We start from the raw sequence: 19408 nt of genomic DNA on the forward strand, positions 1-19408 counted from the left end.
TGATATCAGTGCCAAATGCACCCTTTAGCGTCCTTATGAGACGCACCAGGCTCTTCACTGACCGCAATATACACTCATCTGCAGTAATAGTTTTCTTGATGCTGGGAGCAACTGATGTTGTACAAAGTAGAGCTCTCAATGGGCCAAAAAAATTATAACCCAAACAGAACCAACCCATGTGAGTTGAGGGCCAAACCAGGCCCATCCAAGATCATCACATAAAATACTGAGCCCGAGTCCAACCAAGCCCGACAACCAGTCAGCTTCTAACACCCCGGACACACCAGCTGTCTGGCAGCGCTAGCTATGTGGTTCTCCAGCAGAAAATGGACCAGCTCAGAGGATCACCGCCTCTCTGCACTGTATGTCCCCACCAGAGAAGCTCCCTGTTTGGGCTGGGAAGAAGAACAGAGAGCCTGGCTGCTCCCTCTCCTTCTCTTCCTGCCTGCAGGGACAGAAGGAGAAGGTGCTGCTTCTGCTGCTGAAACAGATGAAGCGGTTAAGGAGCTACCAGGCTTAGGCAAAAGAAATGGAAGATGATATCGATTAATCAGTCAAAATATAATATCTGTAATATATGTTGAATTTATATTTCAAATAAGTAATAATGAAATTAATTACGTACAGAGTGCTTACCTTTTCACATTTTTTTTTTATTAAAAAACACCTGGCTAATTAGCACACATTTTTGGCCCAAACCTGCTCCAACCCATGAAGCTTTTTAAGACCCATCAGGCTTGGATTGAGATTGAGGACTCAAGAATAAAGAGCGAGAAGGGGGTCAAACAAAACCGGACTTTCACCCAGTAGACTGTAGTTTGCGTCCAATGTGAAACAAAATCAGTGCACTTTTAATGTAACATTACAGAGCTTACATACGTACATTCCATGTGAAACCAAAAGTCACAGTTATTTAAAGGTAACATTACACAAACTACAGTCATCACGCACTGATGTGACTCGCGTGCGTATTTACATCATGTTAGGTTATGTGACAACTGAACTTATTTAAGCCCAAAACATATTTTTCCCACTAAAGGGGTCCCTTGAGCGTTGCTATCAGACACCTAGGGCTGTGATGAAGTTTTGGTATTTGATGACTTGGGAATGAAAACAGGTTAAATTTGAAATTTGAAACAGAAACAGAAAAAAAGTCTTGCAAAAAGGGCACTTATTTAATCAGAGGCCAAAAAGGCAGGTGTTAGAGTACCACCTGGGGGGTCTATCTGTGCTTGAGCCTTGCCATGGGCCAAAATAAATAAATAAATAAAATTTAAAATAGAAGTAACCCCCCAAAAAAGTCTTGCAAAGAGGGCACTTATCTAGTCAGAGGCTAAAAGAGCAGGTGCTTGAGCACCACCTGTGATCTAAAAGTGCATGTGCCAGATCATACAACATGTTTGGCATCTCTGTTATTTGCTTATGGTCATAGTGATAAAGCAAACTTGAGTTTGAGAAAGGAGAGAAGGACAAAAAGAGGGCGAGAGCATGCAGACCATTCAGCCTTGGGAAGAGAGAGAGAGTGTGATCATGTGTGATGTGGGAGTGACTGGGAGCTACAGGTTCAGTATAAACTGACCATGGATGCAGGGATAACAAACAGTACTCTTCCAGAGGTTGTTTTTCTGCCCAGACGTTCCTGGCAGTGAGAGATGATGAGAGTTGAAGGCACCAAATAAAGAGGAACTACAGGGACACAAAATATCAAGGTAAGTCTTTCACCATGTGTAATGTGTTTATCATACATTTAATGTCCATGCTTTTAAAATTTCAGCATTTCAGATTATATGTTGACGTTTTCCATCATAGTACACATCTCTGCCTGCTGCAACTTCAGTGCCTTCAGCAGAGCGATGAGGCTGGTTGAAGGAAACTGTGGTTTCAGCGTTTTTTCTAATGTAATTTCTACTCCTGTCATTTATTCTAGCTGTTCATTCTTCTCCAGGACTAGCTGTGAGGATGGAGAAAGCTGCACTGCTGCTGTTTTGTTGCCTGGTCATGTCTTTATCAGGCTCCCCGCTCTACCCATCCATTAGGTAAGTCCTGACAGATTTACTTTAATTTACTTTACTGTTTTTTTAGTGTTAGTATTTTAATGTTTTTAAAGTTATTCAACTCTTAATGAGTAGTCAACTCAAATGTTCAGATCTGTAGATACCTACCAATGGCAGCAGAAGTGCTGAAAACTCATTGAAGAATATTAATATACTGAATAAAGAATTTTAAATGGATCTTTGATAAATTAAAACCACAGGTTTTCTTCGTCAAGTATTGCTCAGCTTCAGAAAACACCTGATAGTTGGAGAGCTCTAAGTGATATGGAAAAAATTAAAACCAGAAATAAAACATGAAGATCAGAATTATGATGTGCTTTATTGACCAGGTATTACCTGTGTACACATACATGGAATTTTTGAAATTTGTCTCTGTATTTTATTTGCTATAGAGCAGAATGCAAAGGGTGCTGGAATAAACACAGGAAGATTAAATGTGGCTTTATATATATGAGATATTTGGATATGACAGTATATGCAGTATATACAGCATGCTTAGGGTTTATTTTTTAAATATATATACATGTTTACAGTTTAGTGTGGGTATCTGAACAACAGAAAATATATAATCTACCGGTGAAGTAGATAACATACAGATGAAGATAGACTCAGAATAACACTGATTTGAGCTCAATGCTGACATATAATCACTTGATGACAGTGTCAGGGCTCAAAGAATGGCCACATTCTTGTACGAAGCACATGACGTTTACTCTGCATGTCACAGCTGTGCCCTCTGCACTTGTTATGCTAAAAAGGGTCAAGATGTCTGTATTAGTCACCACACTGCAGTTTAATCACAGTGTCCTGTGCCACAGCAGCAGAATATCTATTTTTATGAGATTGAAAATATTGTAAAAAGAAGATTGAGGCTTTTTTTTCTCAGTTTAAAATCCATGTTGACCATTAAGACTCTGTGTAATAATTAAATTTACATTTACATATCAGTATGGTATAGTGTGTGTGAAGATATTTGAATACAGTGTTCTTCATTCATTAAAATAATGAGGATTTTCTCAGGTTCGGCCAGAGGGATACATCCATCCTGATGACATCTTCTATAAAGAATCCATCAGAGCAGCTGGAGGAAGAAACAAGTCCCCCCAGGGAGCGAGCAGAGTTACGGTCAGTTTGTTAATATGGTTTCAGAGGCTGATCCAAAATCTGGTTTAAAAGGTTATTGTACCCAAATTAAAAAAAAACAAAAAACCCTCAGTTCTCTGGTGGTATTTACGAGTGCAGATAGATTTGGTTTTTGAGATATCTGCCACTAAGAATTCTGCCACCCTTAAAGGGCCAGTGTGTAAGATTTAGCAGGATGAACTGTTGAAAATGGAATATAATATTCATAACTATGTTTTCATTACTGTATAATCACCTGAAACTAAGAATCACTGTGTTTTTGTTACCTTAGGTTAAGAAATTTATATCTATATACAGAGCAGGTCCTCCTCCACAGAGTCTACCATGTTGTTTCTACAGTAGCCCAGAATGGACAAACCAAACACTGGCTCAAGAGGAGGCCATGTGTGTATTTGTGCGAGCCACTGTTTCGTTTTCAGTCGGCTGCAATCTGCAACCTCACCACTAGGTGCCACTAAATCCTACACACTGGACTTAAAATCAGTCCCTACAGACTTCTGCAGGCCCGCAGCAGCGGTTAACATCCATTCTCACCGAATCAGTTCTACTCTGTTCTTAAACCTGTTGATAACCACCAGGTAACATTAACCATGTGATGTTAACAGTTAGCCGTGTCACTGTGTGTGTGACTCTATACATTTAAAAACTTTAACATTAACATCTCTTCAGAAAAAGTGCACAAGTCACTAGTCACAGAGCTCTCCGTTGACAGTTTTTATAGGAACTATTTACTTTTAAGAAGATAGAAAAGTGTTCACAGCAAGGTGAGATAGAAAGATATCTAAAAATCTGGGCAACAAAAACCTCAATTATCTGCATGGCTGGTGAAGAAAGTGCTTTTTGGTAATTTAAGTGAAACGACCCTTTAAAATGGACAATAGTAAATGAACAGATACCAAAGGTGGAACCAAGTCATTGTTTTGCAAGTCACATGTAAGTCTCAAGATTTTGCACTCAAGTCCCAAGTCAAGACAGGCAAGTCCCAAGTCTTTGAATTTCAAGTCCTAAACAAGTCACAATGTGCTCTTAGCCAAATGTGATGCCATCTTACCATAGGAGTAATAATATACTGAATAAGCAAATCATGAATGCTTTTTAAACTTTGTATTTGTTTTTTAAACTTTTCTTTTTTTTTTAATAAAATTATCTTCTGTGTATTTTTTTTTTTCTAACTGGCCCTCATCTTAGTTCTTCATGGTTCTCTCCTGCAACTTGATTGGATGTTGTCAGATTGTTTTAAACACAGTGGATTCAGGAAATTAAGGGAAATGAAATGATTCGTCACATACTATTAAATTTTTATACTTGCCCAAAAGCCCAAGTGAATTCACAAGTGTTTGAAGTCATCAGATTTGTGACTTGAGTCTGACTCGAGTCCTGTATACCTGTTTTTTGTTTTTTTGTTTTTTTGGTGGGGGGGGGGGGGGGGTGTTGCTGCTTAATTGCACTTAATCTTTTTTTCTAACAGCTATTCAAGAACACTGTTGTGTTATAATTGAATTGCTGTAAATTGTCCTGTTTCTGATTTTAGCTCAGGACGCCACGCTGATGCCATCTTTACAAACAGTTACAGGAAAGTCCTGGGTCAAATCTCTGCCAGGAAGTTCCTTCAGACAATCATGGGCAAACGGCTGGGGTACGTAACACAAGAGGAATGACGTCACTCCAATGACCTGGAACAGCACAGTATGTTTTCAGGTTACCAACAGAAATACACAATGAAACATGAATTACTGATGTTTCTACAGACATGAAAGTGAGACCTACATGAAGCGTCAGTCAGATATCTATGAAGGGACGTATAAAGAAGATCTAACATCCATCCAAAGCAATCAGAGATACACAGGAGTGCATGGGAATGTCATGAGGCCCAGGTAAATGAAGACCATTAAAGCACTCAGTACACACTCTGGAGCTCAGAGCTCTAATGAAAGCATACAGTACTGACATACTGACTGTTAGTGTGTCACTAACCGGAGTCTTTCCTCTTTATAGACTGCTGAGTTGAGATTGGAGGATCAGAAGGACGCCAGTGCTCCTCGCTGACGGCACTTTTCATCACAATCACTGCAACATGTTTCCTGCAGATGAAAATGATTCATGATATGTTTTTTATTTCCATTAAAGCTGTGAAGAAAACCGGCAGCCCGACTCATGACTGTGGAAAAATGGCACTGGGTACTCCTGCTTTAACAGAAATACTCACGTTTACATGGCTACTGAAACAATAATGATGTTACTGAAATCTTGAACAACAATGTCTTTTAAGAATCAAGACATGCCATAAAATTTGTGTGGTAATGCTGAACTAGGTATGGGGTGAAAAGTACAAAGTACAAAACATTTTATGCTACTTTATACTTGTACTTTACCACCTTTAAGAAAAATATATTGCCTTTTTTTCACACCACTACATGTATCTGACAGCCATAGTTACTTGACAGATCTTATATATACAAAACATAAATAAGCTGTGGGTGCCCTATTCACTTGCCCACTTTACCCAATTATCCAGACACAATGCACTGACATATGTTAAACTACCTGATACTATGAAATGACATTTTGGAACATTTTGCTGATAATACTTTTAATAAAAGGATAGGTTAGGGTCATTTAAATCCCCTAAAAACCTAGGAAAGTATTTCTCTATAACATCAGACTGTATATATTTTTTTGATTAAATAAAAAGAAATCGAAGTTTAAAAAAACATCTTCAGGTTGGTACTATTTATTAGTAGTTTTATACTCAAAAACTCTAATCAGTTTCATCGGGACTGTGTGGGCATGGACCAGATTTAATTTTAAGCAACCTAAGCTAACAGTCGTTCTGATTCACATGGTGCTGAATCCTGATTGGTGCACAGAAGTATGTGACATCAGTTTGTCCAGGTGAGTCTCACCCACTTCAAACCAATAAAAATAGCACAGACAAAAAAAAAAAAACAGGAAAAGGATTATCTCTCACTAGTTGGGTTTCCATTCAAATAGAACACAAATTTGAATAGGATCTTCGAAATTCTGAAAAAAGAAAATGCAAATGTATGTGCTTTTTTCTGTTATTTGAAAACCAGGAGTTGATTCATCAATATAGAGTAGGAGGTGCTAATATTTACCTTTTATCAAATGTTTCCACTTGTTTTTTAATGCACAAATTTATAATGTGCATAAAAAAAACAGGAGAAAACCAAAACTTTTCTATATTAAGAAGTTGACTGAGAAAATGTTTTCATTGGCTTTAAAGCTCAAAGTCCCTCACAGGTTCTTTCACTTGAATGAACAACATTAAATAAGATTGCATTTAGTGTGGTTCTGGAGTCCTGGTATTGTGTGTGTGTCTCTACGTTAAGCTGAAGTCATGAGGCTTCAGCAGTCTAAGTTAACCAAATCAAGTGGCTGGTTTAAAAGTTGTGGTCTGTTTGGTATAATATTCTCTCTTGTTACAAACCCTCTACAGACACTCAGCAAGGACACACTCTGAGGGAAACACAGAGGGAATTATCAACAGCAATGTCTCTTTCCAGAAATCATGACCCAGTTACTCAAGGTAATACCTTGTTGTGAGCAGTTTCATGTAGGAACTATTTTCTTTCTACTGAACTACACCTGCCAGCCGAATCACAAGAAAGAAGCATGCATCTGCCACTAGCTCACCTAGCACCTCTGAGCAAGCTAAAGTTACAGCTCAGCTGAGGAGGACATCAATGTCTACATCATCACCAGCATGCGCCTCTTGTCCATGACAAGATGTACGCTTCCTATGTGTAGGTGTAGGTCAGTAGAAAGATAAAGGGGAAAGTATATATTCTTAATTTGGGAGTGAATTGTCCCTTTAAGATGTATTTGATCTTTTCCCTATAGTAAAGAAAGAAAAACAACAAAGATTCACCTCAAATTCTTTATTTCCTCTTCTTCATTAGAAAAAAAAATAATTTCCTCAAATTGCCCATATTTCATTATCAACAATTTTTTCTGGGGGATGCCAACTCTGTATCAAATAGGGGACAACTGTTTCTCCTACACATCTGATGCACCAAACGGGCAAACACACTGGCATAGTTAGTAATGTTCAAAGTATCAGTGCTGCTGCCAATGGTTTTTATCAGCTGACACAAGTTGACTAACAGCTTCTGTTACGAGGTGAAATGGGCATTGAGCGAAAATAGAGAAATGTACAAAAAAAAAACAAAAAAAAAAACACAGAACAACCCAAAATCCATCAAGAAACCACAAATAAAAATCCCAGCTCTCTTAGAAAACACTGGCATGTTGGACAACAAGAAAACAAATCTCACAGGAAGATGAAGTGCAACGATCAGTAGCTTTACAGCCCTCAGTAAGAGTATCGGTCAGTGAGTGAACGTTTGTCCTCGGAGACGCTGTGATATCTCGATTTATTCCATTTGGCAACACAGACAAACTGCATGTTTAACTGTCGATTGGTTTCTTGAACTGCCACGCCATGTTTGAAGTCTGATTTGATGCATCGTTGAATGACTCCTTGGAAACAAAAAATGAGCTTCGTCAGTGTCTTCTTTTAATTTTCTTGCTCTTATTTTTTCTCAAGTCTGTAGAGGAGAGAAAGAAAGGCAAACATTAGTTATAACAAACATGACATGAATGAAATCTTGGAGGTTTGATTTCATGTCCGATCTTTGACAAGTCATGTAAAGGCTCAAACATGCATTTTAATGTACACTCTTCCACAACAATATATTTTGGCAAGAACACGGAGTAATTCTCATGACAAATGTCTAAGATCTGGACGATGCATACCTTGGCTCATGAACACAAAACATGTCACTCAAAAGTATTAACACAGCAAGGACCATGGGTGTTAGACCACAATGGAGGGACTACCAAAGTGCCGGTATGGCCATGGTCGTAATGATCATGGTGAGATGAGTGAGAGGCAAACAAGGGGGAGGGCGGCAAGTACATGTGAACACTCTGCGTTAGAATGATTGAGCACCACACAGCCATGCACGCTGCCAGCCACTATGGAAAAGCACTGAGGATGCCGACTATGAGGATGCCCTTACTTCAGCCTGGAAGTGCGACCGACTCATTTGTTACAAATGGGGGCTTTATCGTAGGCTCCTATACTTTGCCAACCTACTACTTTGCTCTGCTGCAATCCTGAAAAAGGAGTACAGAGACAGCGAGGTGTGGAGAGAGGGGTTAAAAAGACACAGGCACCAGCTTCAAGGAGACAGAGGCTAGCAGGAAAGAAGAAGAAGAAAAAAAGGCCTCACTGGAAAAATTACATTTGTGAAATCATTAATTGGAATTTTTCACTTGCTTAAAAGGGTTAAATGGGCTGTCGTAAAAGCAAGAAGTAAAAGTGAACAATTACAGAGTGATGTTTTGAGTCAGAGACATGAGCTACAAATTGCTCACTCTGGCCCCTTGAGGGCTCTACATATTGATGGTGAGGAAATTGCCCACTTAGATCATCACTCCTGCAGATCTTGCTGCCACACTTCTCTCCTGGTCCAAGTAGGCACGAGCTGTTCTTCTGACAGAGAGCCTGGTATTCATGTCGGCCTCTGGGGACCAACTGAGGAGCTAGGATATGGGATAGGCACTTTACCGCAGGTTTAAGGCTAAGAACTACCAAGAGGCCTCAAAGCACCCGAGTCCTCGCCATCTGAAAGGGGCTAGGCATTCTCTCTGGCATTGAGGACTCTCTAGGAACCATTTGTGACGTGCGCCATCAGGAGACATACCTCTTCACTGCTTTCTGGGCCAGCATGCGGTTCCCGGCGAGGAAAGTTACACCGCCGATAATCGCCAGGTACTTCAGAGTCTGGAACATGTTCAGGTGCGTCCAGTAGACGTACATCAGGCCGAGCATGGCTGAAATAAAACAAAGTAGGCTGGAACATTAAAATCCAAACAAAATGGCTATCAAAATCACCATGTTAAAGATACAATATAATTTTCTGTTGCTAGGGATGTCTCGATCAACAAAAGGTAGCTATATCATAACTGTCAGTTTCTCCCGGTTACGATTTCTTCAGTGTTCATTGTTCAGGAGGTTTTTACCAGGAGCTGAAATATCCAAAGAGGTTTCTTCCTCTCCAGAACAAACAGACTAGGAGGTTAAAACCTGTAAAAGCACTTAATACGGCAGTTTCACATTTAAAAAAAATCAACGTTTCTCTGACACTGTTCAGCTTGTTGCGGAGAGGCTGCAAGCCGGGCTCCTGCTAATATGTGCTCAACTTTGTTCTCTGATAACTTAAATTCCAGCTGTTCAGGAGGTTTTTACCAGAAGCTGAATTACCCGCTAAGGTTTTTGTTCAGCTTGTTGCTCTGATAACATAAAATCCAAACGTCCACTGACTAAAATCATTCATGCAGTTAAAATATATAGGCAAAAATGTCAAAGATCTAAAATATTTGTAATACTTTTCTCCGGGCTGCTGACGGAAGTATCAAAGGACTGAGCCATCTTGTTTTCGTCTCATCTCTGCTGAGAGATGCACATGTGCAGTACTTATCAGGCACTGGTGATAAACGGTGTCTGCACAAGACAAAGTTTGTAAGATGACGCAAATCCACATTAATGTTGAACCCTGAAGCGGGGGAATGGCACCACTGACAGGCGACAGTGACCAAATGACACGGACCCTGTCCTTGACTGAAATTACAGACTTCTCTAGGTTTTAACTTTGCTGGAAATGTTTGGGATCATTTAAGCACACAACCCCAAAAAAATATATATGCAAAAAAAGTTCCATATCATATCTTCAAACCTTCAAAATATCTTTCATGCCACAGCTACAACTGGTGACAACAACACATGGTTACCATAGTAACATAACAGGCTTTTCGGCCAGGTACATTCACTTTGGTGAAAATATTGAGATGTGCCTTTGCATGTATCAACAATTCCCCGATGGTGAGTTTCTGGAGATATTTTAATATTCTATTTATTCTTAAAAATCTTTAACAAGAGCAGACAGGAATTTTTTTTGAGGCTTGATCCCGAGCATTCACAGACAAGTAATTTACCTTTTAACTTAAGAAAAGCTTGTTTGTCTCTGTCATGTGACCATTATTTAAATATGGTGCCGGCAATTAATCTTTATAGTTATTGTTGTACAGAAATATAGGAAGAGAAATAAGAAATATTTGTGGAATAAAATTTATATTATTTGTCTTAAATGATTTTTACTTATACGGACATGAACTCAAATCCCATTAAAATAATTAATTTTGTTTTTTATTTACATTTTTTTTTTTTTTAAGATTTTTTTTAGGCATTTTTTTGCCTTTAATGGACAGGACAGTTAAGTGTGAAAGGGGGAGAGAAAGAGGGGATGACATGCAGCAAAGGGCCACAGGCTGGACTCGAACCCGGGCCGCTGCGGCAACAGCCTTGTACATGGGGCGCCTGCTCTACCACTAAGACACCGATGCCCCTTACATACATATTAACATTTGAATATGCCGGCTTCATTGGCATTTCGTTTTTTTGAAATGTGTGTGCACTTTCAAGGAGTCCGGTATGACCTAATCAAGTTTAAAAACTGTAAGTATGTTTACTGGAGGATTGCCAACTTATTGCACATTACCTCCTAATCATAATGTAGTGAACAGAAATCATTAATTTGCATTTTCTTTTGACAATTTTTTCAAAATTCTGTAAAACTGCTGTAAAATCTGGATGGAACTTTAACTGTGACACACACAAAGCTAACTTAATAATGAACTAGAGGTGATGTGGGTGGGGTTGGGGCAATGTTTCATACAAAGTTTGTGTGTGTGGAATTTTATGAATAATGCATCACGCAAATTATGATAATGCAGGATGTTTCCCACAGTCATTACTGCAATTCACTCATCACTGTGAACAACAGCAGATGGACAGTTGATGACAAGGCTTTAAAACAAACACATCTGTGATAAACATTCATTTCAGAGACTGGGACTAACCTGCGTGGCCAACATGGAACAGAATGGTGCTGGGAGAGAAGCTGAAGTTGGAGATGTTGGCTCCGAGCTTAAACCACTACAGACAAGTGGGGGAATAAAAGACAATGTGAGTTTCGTCCCCTGCAAGAGCTGCAAACAAAGGGGCTGAAAAACTGTTTATCACCTATCACACAATGTGCTGTTCCACTGTAACAATAACTATTAGTCAGCGCTGCAAATGCCAGGGAAAAACAAATACAATGTCGCTTTTGTGATTTCAAATTAAAATAAACATTATATTCATGCAGTACTGGAGCCTCATTCAGTGTTTATGAAAGCTTCTTACTGAAGAGCTTTTCTGGGTAAAGAAACTAGACCATGGTGCATACAACAATAATATCAAAGCTGAAAGCTCTACTAAAAAAGGTTTTGATTAATAATAGAAATAAATTAGTTTTAATTTTATTTTTAAAAATGATCTCCATACGTAAGCTGCTCTACAGGCGAAGGGAACCTTTTATATGGACGTCCAATCAGTGTTGAAGGTACATGTAGTCAATTGAAGCAACACATTTCAATGTGTGTGTGTGTGTGTGTGTGTTATATTGACAGAGTAAGCCAAGTTTGCAGCTTTAAAGTCTGCTGTTTTTGCCTGCATCGAGCGCCACCACTTGTCGATACAGTGACGAAGTTGGATGCAGGATGAACTACAGGTTGGATTTAGCCTCCAGGTAGTCAGGTGACGTGCTCTAGGTGCTGCTCAAAAACAGAATTTCCTTGTTCTCTTTACATGTATTGCTAACTAGGTACGTTTCCAACAGCAAAAATTGCTTACCAAAATATGCACAAAGATTGGGGCTGCTCATTTATTCAGTCATTCATTCATTTTCCGTAACTGTTATCCTGTTAGGATGATTTCATTTTAAATTATGATTTTGTTTTCCAGTGATAATGAAAACAAGATCATTTAAATACAAACAATTATTGTATTGCATTCCGTTTCACAATGATGCTCTTGTTTTGTCTCGTGTTATAAATCCTGCGGACCCCTTTCCTTCACAGTGGTGTTGCCAACTTGCTGACTTTCTCTCTAGATTTAGTGACTCTGTTTCTAAAGATAAACTGCTGCCACCACGACCCCCGCAGGTGCAGCCTGTCATTATGTTATGCTAATACTAACATTACATTATGCTAACATTTCATTTACTACCGCATCACCTGAATGAGTCAATCAGTGGATTTTTTTTTTTTAGTTCAGGAGCATGCACTGTAATAAAGAAAACTTATGATGTTTCCAAAGTCAGTGATTAATGGTGTTATCTAATCATGATCTCAATACTGACTAAAATAATTACAACTATGATTTTTTCCCAAGTCGAGCAGTCGTAACGCACACGCATTTGACAGTGTTTGGCTGACTCAGATATTTAGGATATTTATGCTGCTGAAGAAATGCAGTGGAGAGAAACCGAGGCTACGGCTGAATAGAGGATATAGCTGGTGGGTACCCTCCAGAACCTGAGCTACTGAAAGCGAAGACCATCTGATGGTGCCTTTGCTCAAATTGCCCTCTGAGGCCAACAGAAACTGAATCATTCTGCTGCAACAAATTTCACAGTGGGGAGTTTTTGTAAGATGCCAGACCCTGGAGAGTCTGTGTGTGCATTACTATGCTTTAAAGTTTTATTCCTCATTTGGACAGAGTTGTGCTAGAAACCCTCTTTAGGATCCTGAACAAACTGGAAAAAACATGAGTATTTTTGTCACGTAATGCTATGTTTTAGCCACCAAATTAATAGCTATAGGCTAGCAGTAGCTATGGGACGTCAGAAACTTGCACGCAATGCATCCTGGTACATGAAGGCACTGCTGTCATGGCTCCATGAGCAGGAGAACTCAGCACTGACTGAGGAATGTATTGCTTTGAACTACATTTACAAACATCACTGGTTGGGCATCCACATAAAAAAGGTGGCAGATTTTCCCTTCAAGCTGTTGGCAAAAATAAAAACAGTAAAACAAGAAAACATTTTATTTTGAAATATTACCAGGATGAGCAGAAGCAGGAAGGGAGACAGGATGAGTGCAGTGAATGTATTGGAAACCACTGTTGGAGGCTTTTTCTCTGGTTCCCTGAAAGAGTGCTGCAGAGATAAGAGGAGATTTTAAACTGCTGGACTGAGAGCTCCTGCATGCTGCTGGATTTTCCATCATCAGGCAGTTAATCTGATATAAACGAAAGGAGTGCAGTAGCATTACCTGGATCTCTGGTTTGGGTACATAAAGAGTCTTGGGCTGAACGGCTGCTGGGGCCTCCTCATCCACAAACTTCAGTACGACATCAGCCTTTGAAATGACCACAACTTGACTTTAGAAAATCAACTCACATCAGTAATTAATCCTCATTAGCACCACCAAGTGTGAACACACACTCACCACATTCCACAAGATGGGATTCTCCAGGGTGGCATCCCCAACGATGAGGTGGAGGGAGTAGGTACCAGACATGGAGTCAAACTCTGATTTGCGCTCTGCTGTGTCCAACTCAAACTTGTACAGATTCTTGCTGTCGGGTTCAGCCACAAACACAACCTCTTGGCCAGTTTTCTGATTGTGCAGCCGGACAAAGGTCTGTGACAGAGAAAATAAATCGGTCCTTAACTTGAACAAAGGCAGAGAGCTCAATTTTTCCTGAGTGGTCGCAGTGGTTGGCTGTTTTCCTGATTGTTTTGGCCAACCACATGATAACTGTATGGTGCGCTCATGTCCCACCCTGATTACATACCTGGTGAGGGGTAAGCTCCACTCCAGTGTTGACATCGACCAGCTGGAAGGCCATAGCAAAGTTCTGGTGGCTGTCTGCTGTGAAGGAGGCCTTGGCTTTGGATGGATAGTCCACCCTGAGTCATTGAAAAGAGAAAAGCATTTAGTATTCGATAGCCGTGCGAAAAGAGCCTCACTTATCAAACTTGTTTCCTTACCTGGTGGTTTTTGTGCCAATGCTCTGGTCCTTATCCACCACAGAGAGGTCCATGTTAGTGACAGCCACCTCAGTGGACACCTTCACTTTAAGCTGCAGGTCGACAGAGTTAGAATACAAAGTCATATTAAGTAAGAGCATGAGAGCAGCATACCAATCCCTAAACAAACAATAACAACAATTATATTCAGATGGACTGCCAACCTAGACAGGCTGCAGCCACAACCTCCCACCTCTGACTCAACAACACAACATCTTCATTTGCATCACTTTCTCCACCAAGGCAATTCAAGCCAAAAACACTTTGACTACATGCATTAAACTTGGCTAATCCATTCCACTACAGTTAAATATTATGTCTCTAATTCTGACCGCCACCTTACCTCAACATGATTAGCAACAAGACGGCTGTCACCGGTTACCGCAACAGTAAATTGGTAATATCCACTGGCTGGCTGGTTGGACATGAAGTTCAGTTCAAAGACGCCACTGAAAATCAGGGAAAAAAGGATCAAGAAACAGAAAGAAAAAATAAATAAATGAATAGACAAATAAATTAAGTGGGTAAATATTGTAAAGAAACTGAATGTGCTTAGTTAAACATAATCTTCACAGTAAATTAAACAGATAATTCATACTTATGTGATGCTTTTATTTGCATTATGATTCAAACACTTCTGTGAACACTATGTAAGCTTTGTGGGCTGAGCAATGAGGTAATGAAAGGTTGTGTGTGTATGTTTCTTTAGGTTTGTGAGCTAATTTTCAAGTAGAGGGGAACTACAGTTGGGTTGATTTCCGGCCTTGCTGGTCCGCTTTGGTGTACGAGCTTAAACTGGTTTGATTTTATGCAAACTGGATGAACCAGCATTTGCATTATGACGCATTCTGGCAAACTGGACTCGGATGCTTATTCCAACTTGTATTGTAATAGCAATATGCAATTTTATTGTGATTAACATAATACTATGTTTAATAAACAGAGCCACTAGTATGACAGGCCATGCTGCAATTTGCTGCTGAGTCGAGGCCGGCAACAAAGAAGAGTTTAAACTCTAGTACAGTACCTTGGAGGATAGACTGGCACACGTTGTGTTTATGAGAAAGTTAATGTGTTTTATTGGGTGACGGGACAAGACAATGTAGAGTTAGTCTCTCAAAAAAAACTATAACTATGCAAGTATGGCAACATTTTAGATTTGAAGCCCACGGTGGAGGTGTCCTAACTGGCTCCGAGCCGCACAATGCGCCATTTTGAGTTGAACTTTTGTCAGACGCCCAGTTTCTAGTCATTCCTGTCACTCGCTTTGAAAGCACCACAATGCATGAGGAATGGCTGATTCCTAAAGTTGAAATGAGGATAACAATACCTCTGTTTTTTCACTACAAAAAACAAAATAAGGTTTCTTGTGAGGTAAGTAACCATCGCTAATAACAACCTACTTCCTGTTGGCTATATTTTATGTAATTTCTATTTAATATCACAGCATTCAATGGGGGTTTTCTGTTTAAAAAGTACAAACATAGGAAGATAGCTCATAGGCCACTCACCCACTTTTTAAGTGGTTAACTCTCCAGTCTGATCCGAGCGCACAGCTGATATTTATTTGGTTTGTTTATACAAAATAACATATGGGCATATTTAGTGGATTCAGTGTGGACAGAGAGCTCCGATGTTACACGATGGTATGCGATAGTGGGATGCTTGTTTGCTGTTGTGACACGGTATTGGTATATTGCATTTGGGAGCAGCTGCTAAGTCAAGTGCAACGGTTGGTAGTAAACTTTAGTACAATGATCTGGTCCAGTGTTTGGCTTAACATCAATTTGGTTTGAAAATTTTTACACTGGCTCAACAGTAAAGGGAACCTTCATAAATATCTTAAAGTTAAAATGATACATACTCATTAAGTGTGAAAGGTGCTTGGTTCAGAATAATGCTCTTGGAGGCCACAGCGTACGCAGATTCCACCAGCACGTTGGCAGAGGCCAGTGGTTGAGCCATGACATCAGTAACAAGGAGCTGTGAATCAGACAGAGAAACAGCGTCACTTTGAGGAGATTATAAACCATGCAAGAGGACTGAAGCTAGTGTGAGATCCAACATCTGAACCTGCAGGGTTGGCTGGCTGTGGGACACTGTGGCTGGGCCCTGAGGAGTAACAATAACTGGCACATGGAAGCGGTTGTTGGAGAGAGCGGCAGCGGCACTTGCCACACTGAAGGCCTCAGACAAAGAGTCCCAGGATTTCTTACTGAAGATAGAGTTTACCAGCTGGATGACCTGGTCCTGTGTGGAGAACACATCTTCAGTCACTTTCACACTGAAAAAACCCATGCAGAGAAAGGCCGACACCTGACAGACAGAAATCATACCTCCTTCAGAGGGGGCTCCATGTCCACATGATCTGACAGGGAATAAGCGGCTGTCACAAACATGGCAGTCGCCTCAAGTCCCTCCTCAAACTGGAGGTAGATGCCACCAAGATCATCCAAACGAGCTGTCAGGTCCTGAGAGGAAAAAAGGTGTTTAAACTCAATTTTAATAATAATAATAATAATAAGAAGAAGAAGAAGAAGAATTTCTGGACATTTAATGGTGCAGTGTGTCTTGTGCTGAGTCAAAACACAGTGACACAGCACCACCTGGTGGACGTATAAAAGCTCACCTCAATTTCTTCCAGTATTCCTCCAAGTTCTGCTTGCTGGGACAGGCGGGCTGCTGTTAGCAGAGCTGAGGTGATACTGTACACACAGAACACACAATTTAAATTTAAATGGCTTTAAATCCAATAATTTGCTCATGAACACTGCAAGACTCTCCACGCAGAATGATACTGCACTCCCTTGCCAACAGAACTAACACTTACGCCATAACATTGTCCTCCTTGTTGATGCGACCTGTCAAGGCACCTACAACTTCCTGGGAAGTCAGAGGAAGCCCCAGAGAGCTGAGTGCACTCACGGCTCTGTGGATCTGAGTCATGGTTGAATCTTCGCTGACTGCTGCCAGAAGGATGTCACGAGTTTCATTGGACACAGGGATCTATGAAGTGGACAAAAATCTCATATAAACAGACGGTTCTCAGAAGGGTTGCATTAGAGGAGAGCATCTTCCACTTTGCCATGACACTGACTATATTTATATGCACAAAAATTCCAGTTTTTACCCTTATTCTGAAAGAGACAATAATTCTACTCAGCTGTTTACATTGCTTATGGAAATAAATATTCCACTAATATTCCTGTTTACATGCAGCCGTAAATACTGCAATTATTGTGTCATAACATGTTGTTTATCATGTCAAAAAATGGAAGCGAGGAACAGCTGGAGCTGCTTGTGCAATTATGCTTCTTTACAGCAAATCAGACTTTTTTCAAATTTTTCCACCTAATGCAGACTTGCTTGACTATGCAAACACAGCCTCCCTCTTTCATTCCTTCAGCCACCTTCTTAAAACAGGACAGCGTTGTGATATTTGCATACATTCAAAAACCTGTTGATATCAAAGCTTTTATTAATGTTTAAGAGTAGGTGTGTTTCTCCTTCCCATTAAAATGTGGGCTATTCTTTAGGATTTGCATCCCTACCCCGGCCATGCAAATTATTGATTTATTTACAGCACATCCACGACAATGCAGAAAGCTGACGGTAAACAGGCAAGAGGCTGTCTGTTGCAAACCAAATGTCTGAATGTGCTGTACACATGTCTAAAGAATGCTCCTAAAACCCAAATAACGCTGGCATATTCCACATGTCCTGTGCTACCTTTGGAAAAAGGCTTAATTCAGAATGCAGTTTACAAGACCCAAATCAAATTCAGAATATTGTTGTATGCGGAATGATGGTGGAATATTTGCAAATGATCTTTTATAATTATTTTAACACCCTGACCTCAATATGGTGAATTTTTTGTTCAATATTATCAGGCACAGCTACACATCTAAAGATGCTTTTGAACATAAAGACTGGCAGTAAGGCAGATTAGACAGTAGACACAAGCATACCTCACATCCTGAAATGGCTTGACTGGTCTCAGCAGCAAAGAAGAGAGAGTCAACACTTGTGGGATCCAGCTGGGATTTGAGAAACTGGCATACTTCCTGCATACAATTTACAAAAACACAGTTTAAATCCAACGAATACTGAGGACAACATTTCATGTAATAAAGCACCCAGACATTATGGCTAATGATTGTTTAAAGATTCTTCTGCATTAGATGTGCTAACCGCATAATAGAGTGATTTCCTCACCTCGTGATCAGGAACAGTTGCTCCAAGCTTGGTCAGACCCACAACTGAGTAGTAAGCAGAGTCCAGGTCGGTGAACTGTTGGCTCAGGAGGTTCTGCAGTCGGCCCACATCAGACAGGGAGAGGTAGTGCGCCGGTGTGAGCGCCTGAGCTCCAGCAAGAGCCAGGCTGAGGAGAAACAACCCGAGCAGCCCTGCGGACACACCGCGGAAACATGTTAACCTGCCGGCTGCTCCAAAGGGTATTTACCGGTAAACACCGAGGAGAGGAAACAATACATTATTTCTCACAATTCACAATCTCTTCTTATGATATGTATTCATTCATTGAGATAACGCTCGCTCGTTCATTGCAGGTTAAGCTAACATTACCAAGCGGGCTAGCTATCGTTAGTAGGAAGCAACACACTGCACGGCCCGCGTGCTATTTCTTCACCAATTCTGAAACTCGCGACCCACAAAAACACACAAAACACACGGAAAACATACATACCTAACATTTCAGATCAAATGTATGATATAATTCACTTACTAGACCGGTCCATGTCTTGCAGCCTAATGCAGCGTCACCAAAACGGACGATTGCTTCCGGTGTGTCAGAGTGAGCTGTCACCTAAGGTATAATATCCGGCTCCATTTCAAAATAAAAGCCGATGTAAGTACACGTTGCAGAAATCCTTCGTGTACCAGACAGTATCAGTATTTGAGATAAATGAGTCAAGCTGGTTTGCAGTATTGCTTAAAGCACTTTAAGTGGTATCATTTTTTCCTTAATTTGTTTTTTTTTACATTATACAAATTTATTTCTAATTTCTTATTTGGTGTATTTTAATATTCTCAAAATGCTGCCTGTTCTGTAATTGTTTGAACTGTAATATTGCCGTTAATGTTTTTTTGTAAAGAAAGGAAAAAAAAGAGTAATACCTACTATCTCTGTCAGCACTTTATACACTTCATCAGCGAAATTAGAAAGGCAAACAAATTTAATAACAATATCATGTGTAAAATATAGATCAATCCATTAATTTTCTCCACTGATTCTCAACCTCTCTAACC

The 19408-nt window shown here is 40.0% G+C and overlaps 2 protein-coding genes across 4 annotated transcripts; one reads left to right on the forward strand and one right to left on the reverse strand.

Annotated features, from left to right (window-relative positions):
* The first annotated feature begins 1590 nt into the window (after positions 1-1590).
* On the forward strand, positions 1591-5373 carry ghrh (growth hormone releasing hormone). 2 transcript variants are annotated; one of them, XM_033627745.2, is made up of 6 exons: positions 1591-1709; positions 1946-2036; positions 3075-3179; positions 4729-4833; positions 4946-5071; positions 5193-5373. In XM_033627745.2, the coding sequence occupies exons 2-6, from the start codon at positions 1960-1962 to the stop codon at positions 5203-5205; spliced, it is 426 nt and encodes a 141-aa protein (XP_033483636.1). In that variant the 5' UTR covers positions 1591-1709; positions 1946-1959; the 3' UTR covers positions 5206-5373. The 2 variants fall into 2 exon arrangements, with proteins under 2 accessions (XP_033483636.1, XP_033483635.1); XM_033627744.2 differs by having other exon boundaries at positions 1682-1709; positions 1928-2036.
* A 1708-nt stretch (positions 5374-7081) lies between these two features.
* On the reverse strand, positions 7082-18971 carry rpn2 (ribophorin II). Of its 2 annotated transcripts, XM_033627683.2 has the most exons (18): positions 18885-18971; positions 18356-18546; positions 18109-18204; positions 16971-17146; positions 16770-16845; positions 16477-16611; positions 16214-16390; positions 16005-16123; positions 14484-14589; positions 14102-14193; positions 13906-14020; positions 13557-13751; positions 13380-13466; positions 13169-13264; positions 11142-11217; positions 8927-9056; positions 8240-8336; positions 7082-7765 (listed from the first exon to the last, which is right to left on the reverse strand). In XM_033627683.2, the coding sequence occupies exons 1-17, from the start codon at positions 18895-18897 to the stop codon at positions 8285-8287; spliced, it is 1932 nt and encodes a 643-aa protein (XP_033483574.1). In that variant the 5' UTR covers positions 18898-18971; the 3' UTR covers positions 7082-7765; positions 8240-8284. The 2 variants fall into 2 exon arrangements, with proteins under 2 accessions (XP_033483574.1, XP_033483575.1); XM_033627684.2 differs by lacking the exon at positions 8240-8336.
* Positions 18972-19408: the final 437 nt, after the last annotated feature.

The sequence above is a fragment of the Epinephelus lanceolatus genome, chromosome 1 (genome assembly GCF_041903045.1).
Source record: "Epinephelus lanceolatus isolate andai-2023 chromosome 1, ASM4190304v1, whole genome shotgun sequence".
NCBI classification, from domain to species: domain Eukaryota; kingdom Metazoa; phylum Chordata; class Actinopteri; order Perciformes; family Serranidae; genus Epinephelus; species Epinephelus lanceolatus.